At 48.6% G+C, this 7,963-nt stretch overlaps 1 protein-coding gene across 1 annotated transcript; it reads right to left on the reverse strand.

Moving 5' to 3' along the window:
- Positions 1-4,498: 4,498 nt before the first annotated feature.
- Positions 4,499-7,210, reverse strand: LOC103651403 (sphinganine C(4)-monooxygenase 1-like). Its single transcript, NM_001323026.1, has 2 exons — positions 6,751-7,210; positions 4,499-5,394 (listed from the first exon to the last, which is right to left on the reverse strand). Exons 1-2 carry the CDS (start codon positions 6,982-6,984, stop codon positions 4,801-4,803), a joined length of 828 nt encoding a protein of 275 aa, NP_001309955.1. The 5' UTR covers positions 6,985-7,210; the 3' UTR covers positions 4,499-4,800.
- Between the last annotated feature and the right edge of the window lie 753 nt (positions 7,211-7,963).

Below are 7,963 nucleotides of genomic sequence, written 5' to 3' on the forward strand. Positions count from 1 at the left end.
CAATTTGCTATAAAATGACCAGTCTTACCGCATTTAAAATAGGAGTGTTTTCCCTTTGCTTTGCTCTTGTTGGGATACTCCCTGCGTCCTTTTAGCGCGGTCTTGAAGCGCTTGATGATGAGGGCCATCTCATCTTCGTTTAGCCCGTCAGCCTCAACTTGTGCCACCTTGCTCGGTAGCACCTCCTTGCTGCTTGTTGCCTTGAGTGCAACGGGCTGCGGCTCGTAGATGGGCATTGGGCTGTTTAATGCGTCATCAACATACCTTGCCTCCTTGACCATCATGCGCCCGCTCACAAATTTTCCGAGTATCTCCTCAGGCGTCATCTTTGTGTACCTGGGATTCTCACAGATGAGGTTCACAAGATGAGGGTCAATAACAGTAAAAGACCTGAGCATAAGTCGGACGATTTCGTGGTCCGTCCATCTTGTGCTTCCATAGCTCCTGATCTTGTTGACCAGGGTCTTGAGCCTGTTGTACGTTTGTGTTGGCTCCTCTCGCCCTGATCATTGCAAACCTCCCCAGCTCGCCTTCCACCAACTCTATTTTGGTGATCATGGTGGCGTCGTTTCCCTCATGTGAATTTTTGAGGGTATCCCAAATTTGCTTGGCGTTGTCCAATCCGCTCACCTTGTTGTATTCGTCCCTGCACAAGGATGCTAGCAAAACAGTGGTAGCTTGCGCATTCTTATGAATTTGCTCATTAATAAATACAGGGTTATCCAAACTATCGAATTGCATTCCATTTTCAACTATCTCCCATATACTAGGATGGAGAGAAAATAAGTGACTACGCATTTTGTGACTCCAAAAAGCGTAGTCCTCTCCATCAAAGTGTGGAGGTTTACCAAGAGGAATTGGAAGCAAATGAGCATTGGAATTAAAAGGAATACGAGAATAATCAAATGAATAATTTGAATTAACCGGTTTCTTTTTCTCGTCGTCGTCGTCTCTTGGTGAAGAAGAAGATTCGTCGCTGTCGTAGTAGACGATCTTCTTGATGTGTCTCTTCTTCCCGTCCTTCTTGTGACTCGAGCCAGAGTCAGTGGGCTTGTCGTCCCTTGGATCGTTGAAGATGAACTCCTTCTCCTTATCGTTGACCACCATCCCCTTTCCCTTAGGATCCATCTCTTCGGGCGATTAGTCCCTTACGTGAAGAGAACGACTCTGATACCAATTGAGAGCACCTAGAGGGGGGTGAATAGGTGATCCTGTAAAATTCAACAACTAATAGCCACAAAACTTGGTTAAGTGTTAGTGCAATAGAACTAAGTGGCTATAGAGTGAGCTCTTGCGAATCACAATAATCACAGAGAAAGACAACACAAGAGACACAGTGGTTTATCCCATGGTTCGGCCAAGTATAACACTTGCCTACCTCCACGTTGTGGCGTCCCAATGGACGATGGTTGCACTCAACCCCTTTCAAGTGATCCTATGATCAACTTGAATACCACGGTATTCTTCCTTATAGTTTTCTTCTCGTTTGCGAGGAATCTCCACACGTTGGAGCCTCTCGCCCTTACAAGATTGTTCACAAAGAAAGCACGGAGTAAGGTTGGGAAGAGCAATGCACACTAGAATTCAATCCACACCGCAAACACGCACACAAGTGAGAAGATGAGCACACAAAACACGCGCGGGGAGTTTACAACTCGAAAAGTGCTCCAATCTCAAGAACAATGAACGATTGTATGAAAATGAGGACTAGAAGTCTTGGAATGCTTAGAGTGTGCTTGGGTGACTCCTCCATACGCCTAGGGGTCCCTTTTATATCCCTAAGGCAGATAGGAGCCGTTGGAGGCAATCTTGGAAGGCTAATCTTGCTTTCTATCGGGTGGGGCACCGGACAGTCCGGTGCGCCACCGGACAGTCACTGTAGCTGTCCGATGCGCGATCTCCTTCCTTTTCTGGTGCATCCGATCATTGCAGATTCGTGGCAGTTGGCACACCGGACACTGTCCGGTGCCCCCTGCCGACCGTTGCGTGGGCCACGCGTCGCCCGCGGATTGCACGGCCGACCGTTGCGCAATCAACCGTTGGCTCACCGGACAGTTCGGTGCACCACCGGACAGTCCGGTGAATTTTAGCCGTACGTCGTTGAACTTTTCCCGAGAGCGACGACTTCGCTGCGGACGACTCACCGGACAGTCCGATGCACCACCGGACAGTCTGGTGAATTATAGTCGTACGCCGCCATTGAGTCTCGAGAGTGGCCTATTCACCGAGACTGGCCTGGCGCACCGGACACTGTCCGGTGCACCACCGGACAGTCCGGTGCACCCAGACCGAGCACCAACTCTTTTCCAATTGCTTTTCTCCTGTTTCTAGCACTTAGTCACAATACATTAGTACCCAAATCAATGTACTAAGTCTAGAAACGTACCTTGTTACATGATTTGCACTTCTTCAACCTTTGGCACAATTTAACACTTAGAGAATATGTGTTGGGCACTTAATCACCAAAACACTTTAGAAATGGCCCAAGGGCACATTTCCCTTTCACTCCCTCAATACCTCTGTGTTATGATGATTTGAATGATGTTGCCATTATATCAAATATTTGTCATGTTCGAGAAGATATATGTGGTTCATGACATTGAAAAGGAATCTCTGACAGTAGAATACCTATCGTAAAGTTTTGTGTTGGTTTTCACATTGTCGATGCGATTCTTGATAAGGTGAGGGTCTTCAGTAGCCAAACCTCCTGAAATTTTCTCCTTTTTGTTTTGCAGATACTGGAAGAGATGAGAAAAGTACTTGCGAGCTGTTTCAACATTATTCCTGGATAATTTTAACATCATAAGCTCATGCAACTAGCTCCGTTGTCGCCTCTGTGTCATAATATTGATGTTTCTTCATTCTGAAGCGCAGCTAGCTGTCGACCCTAATTTCCTCTTCCCTCCAATATATTAGCTATTAGCAGCAACTAGCATCACCTAAAGAGACAAAGCAGAGATGCCAACGATACACCTTTTTCCTCTTGCACGCCTACTGCCATTGGAAGGCACAATTTAGTGCAAGCATGTAGGATGTTATGTTTAATTTCTAGCAGCAGTTGGCCACACGCTTCGAGCCACATGCCGCTCGGCGCTCTCCTCTACCGACCACAACTACACCACACAATTGTGAGCTCACGAAGGTGAGCTCCAATTTATCTCCGTTATTCACAAGATTTTAATTCGTAGCAGTCAGTCTTCTAATCTTTTTTATTGAACAATATGTGCTTTCTGTCCGCCCTTGCCGTGGCACCGCGAGAAAACAAGAGTAAGCGTAGAAAGGCAAGGAATTGGTGCTTGTTAGAGGAAGAAACACTAAGAAAGGGTGTTGAACAGTATGTTTTGTCTTGATGTGATTTATTTTATTATTATTTGACATCTTAGCTTTCTTGTGCTAAAACAATTGTGTTTAAGATTGTTGTTGTTGTATGCTCTTCATCATTATATGTGCTTGTTTCATGTGTAGGTATGGTAGTGGCAATTGGAAGGATATTTTAGCTAACAATCCTGACGTTTTTTTATCGACGGAACACCGATTTGTATTTGGTTATTATAGTGAACTTGCTGTGGTTGCCAATCAAGGTACTGATGGGTTGTATTTATGATGTATTGTAGGTGGACGTTAAGGGTAAGTGGAGGGATACGATTATCCGATAATGTAATGGAGAAACATGTAGGTGTCAAGGAACCCCTGACGCTTCGGACATGACAAACTTTACACTAGACCACCTTCTAATGGTTTACTAGGGTGAAGTAGCTAGCCTGTTACCACTGTTGTCATGATGTATTTAGATAGAGTGTTGTGTTTAGCTGTTTGGGGATCACTTTCATAATCTGTTGGTGCAGAGTTCGGCCTCTAATGATTCGGATCACCGTCCGTGGGTTCTTGGGCTGAATGATAACAAAATGGAAAGGGACATTTCCATTTTTAATCTTTTTGGCCTAAACTGTTAGATGCTTATATGTATTATTGTAATCCGTCTAAGGATTACGGGCATTGTTCTACTTTGTGTTTGTCCCCCTTAATCTGCTTTGATAAAGTGTTTGTGCTTCCCATCTGTAACGTGGTTTGTCATTAACTTTTTTATTAATAGATCCTCGTTCAAAAAACAATAATCGTTGCTTCCTCAATGCTATAAAATCTAGATCATCGTCAGCAATTTAAAGACCATAGATATTCTTCAATATCATTCTCTCTAGATATATAAGGCTACTGAGAGGAGACCTAATGGTCTAATTGAGTTGAAGACCTGCATGGCTAAATCTATTTATACAAGCCATAGCGATATATGTGCACTTAACTATATGATATATAAAACCCGTAGCGACTCACGGGTAACTAATAAGTAAACTCTATGCAAGCCCAATTGTCTTGTATTATTATGACATAACTTATATTCTTTTTGTAAAAAAATACATGTTAATCACAATAATTTTAGATTGACATTAACCACCAAAACAAAATTGGGACCTAGATGATTTCATGTGTCATTTATGACATAATACCCTAGCATCATGACCTATGACATCAAGTCATTGACGTCGTATGTCACTGTGCAGACACCAAGGTGCAAACATGACATTAGTCCTATCAAAAAACATAAACAAGAATTTTTGAAAAAAAAAGCTAAAAAACGTGTGTTACGCTATTGTTTATGTACCCAATAATATACATAAAGTTATCACACAAGATACGATGTGATGGTCATCGATAACAGTACCAGACATTTCTGGTACAAGCCAAAGCTAAACGGTGAACGAGGCTGACGTAGTGAGACGCCAACCTAAAACAATTAAGATACTATTGCATCTGACGACCCTTGAAGGCCTTGACCTCGAGGCCGCCGCCGTCCCTCTGTCTGAGCGCGTACGGCGTGTGTGTGCCGAGCAGGCGGTCCCAGACCACGAAGAAGGGCTGGGAGAAGTTGCGGCGGCCGCCGCCGCGCTGGTGGTGCACGTCGTGGTAGGCGGTGTTGTTGCGGAACGCGGCGTGGAACGGGTTCCACGGCGCGGCGACGCCGCAGTGGTCGTCGACGCCCTTGACGGTGGCGAAGACGAAGAAGGCCGCGGCGACGCGCGGGGACATGCCGGAGGCCAGGTAGGCCGCGGCGCCCGACAGCGTCTCCGTGAGCACGGCGTCCACGGGGTGGCCGTACTGCGCCGCGTACGCGTAGGGCGCCGCCACGCGGTGGTGCCACGAGTGGAACCGCCGGTACATGTACGGGACGGAGTGCATGAGCCTGTGCATGAAGTACTGCCACGCGTCCAGCACCAGCATCGCCACGCCGAACCGCGCCGCCGACACCAGGAACGGCTCCGCCTCCGCCGGCGCCGCGGCGAGACCGTCGGCAGCGGCACCGTGTCCGTGTCCGTGTCCGTGTCCGTGTCCTTCCAGCTGCACAAATGACGGACGCAAAAGGTTAAAAACAGGTGCGTGCATGCATCCGGCGTAATAAATGGCGGCGGTCAGAAACGAAAAGAGTGAAAAAAAAGGACGTCACGTGGCCGCGATAGGTGATACTACGGCACGACACGAGCGCGCAACAAATGAATAGAATAGCTATGAAGTGCACGAGCGCGCGCGTGTACCTTGTACAGCACAGGCGGCTGGCCTGTGCGTGGCCACGGGCTGGTGCGGTGCCTGCGTGGACATGGTCAGCATGGACCACGGTGAAGAGGGCAGAGCTGGGCTTCAATGCTTGTCAGGCCATATTCAGACGGCGCCGTCCTCCATCAATGGGATGGGAGATGGAGTGGCAGAGGTTACTGCGGTAGCTGCGTACGTGGTCAAGCTGTGATATGGGGCGAATGGGAGTACCGCTCGGTGTCAAACCTGAGAAACCTTGAGCCATGTGAAAGGAATGCACAAAACACCTAGGGGAAGAACCAAGAACGGGGTACGATGAACGTGAGCCTGACGCCGCTGGCTTGGCAGCAGCCGCGCGCGCCGTTTCAAACTTTGGTGCTTCCCTGGTGCAGTAGTACAGGGGGTGGCCGGCTACTAGCACTTGCATTGCATTTGTTTGTCACCGGCCGGCTGCCCTGAATGTCGTGCAAGCACATGCTTGACCCTGGTTTTGACCGATCCTGCTGATGGTCGCCTGTGCACGACGACAGCGCTGGCATGCAGCTTCCTGGGCGGCGGCAGTCGCAAACTCGCACACTCCTCTTGCCTCCATGGGACATGGCTTTAGAATTTAGGTACGCAATCCTGTCACTGTATAAAGACTGACCAGAGAGGTCTTCGCACAAGAAAAAGAAAAAGAAAAAAAGAATGACCAGAGAGAAAGCGATCGCTGATCGAGAACGAGTATATATATATATATATATGATAATTTCCAGCACCGAGCTTCTCTTTCGTCCCTTAAGCTCGCATTGTCACTATCTTACCACGTTTTGGTTCCTTTTTTTTCATCATGTCATGCATACCGGCATACCGCCACCGGCTGTGCTTAAATATATAACATCTCGTTCCTTCTCGATCGACCAGTCTCTCCGATTAAAAAAAACAGTGCCCTATTCATTCACATCGAAGCTAGTATTATAATTGTCTGTCTCATATATCTATATCTCTATGTTACGGGAAAACGCCGCTTTTTGTCTCCACGTCATGATGCATGCAAACACATGGCGATGAGGACAGCAAGTTCTTTTTTCCCTGGTTCAGAGATGCAGCATCATGCGACGATGCATGGACACTGATGAGAAGTGTGGAGAGAGCTCCAGCACCAGCAGCTACATATATACTGACCTTGAGGACGGCGACGGAGATGGCGACCTGGATACACTGCTGCAGGAGCACCCCTCTGACGACGTCCTTCCGGGAGGCGATGTTCTTGGTCTCCTCGTCCCGCCTCGAGTGCAGCCTGTACTTGTCCAGCGCCGTGGTGCGCGCCAGCAGCGCCTCGTACATGCCCGCGTACGCCCAGTACACGGCCACCGGCGCCAGCGTCACCACCAGCTCCTCGGCGTCCATGAACCCCATCGGTAGGTCGCCGGCCGGCCGGATCGGATCGGATAGCGCTAGCGCGCGCGCTGGCCGACGACACCGGCAAAGCAAGAGAAGCGGTGGACTGGTGGTGTAAGCACAGCAGATCGATCGAGCTAGCTCTAGCTATATATGCTAGTTGCTGTCAACGGCGACGCGCGCCTGCGAACCCGGCCCTGCTTGTGTTCAGATTTTTTTTGACAGCTTGTGCGCTCGATCGACCGCGATGTTACGTTGCTGCATTCTTATCGGTTCCGAGGTGGCGAGGCTTATATAGGCCACGACGGACTGGGGAGGCGTGCGTGTGACCCTGGGCCCTGGGGGCTGGGGGGGGGGGAGAGACGTAGTGACGTACGCAGCTGGCATGAACGAGCCGGGCAATATCGTGAGGTGGAAATTAATCAAACACCTGCAGCCGGATAGAACCTGACGAACGAGCGCGCGCGAGCGTCTTATTCGTCCGGATGCAAAATGTATAGCAGGAGAAGAACTTTCAACCCGCCGTCGCATATATACATAGTACGTACATAAGTATCCCGTTCAACGAGTGCAACGTGTTGAAAAGTGAGAGTAGTGTAATGTCATGGATGATTGCATCGGTCGGATGAATACATAAAAAAAAGAGGTTACATATATTTGTTGAACCAATGAGGGTGGAAAAAAGCGGAGAAAGAGGACCCTCAACCAACGCGACACCCCAACGCAAAACACAAACAATGAGAAGAACAAATAGAGACATCGCCAACGATGTATGTGTACATGCATGCATGACATGATCGAGTAGGCTGTGAGCCGCCTGTGACAGCAGCTGAGTGATTATCCCTCCTAGCTAATGGAGCCGTGGCTGACGATCGACAGGTCGTTTGCGCATGCATGCGTGCATGCCATTCGATCGACAAGTACAAGGAACGGCAGCACAGCTAATAGCTAGAAGAGGACGGGGGCTATAGCTTCTCCTCCACAGCCATCACCCCAG

This window comes from Zea mays, chromosome 3, assembly GCF_902167145.1.
Source record: "Zea mays cultivar B73 chromosome 3, Zm-B73-REFERENCE-NAM-5.0, whole genome shotgun sequence".
Classification (NCBI taxonomy): domain Eukaryota; kingdom Viridiplantae; phylum Streptophyta; class Magnoliopsida; order Poales; family Poaceae; genus Zea; species Zea mays.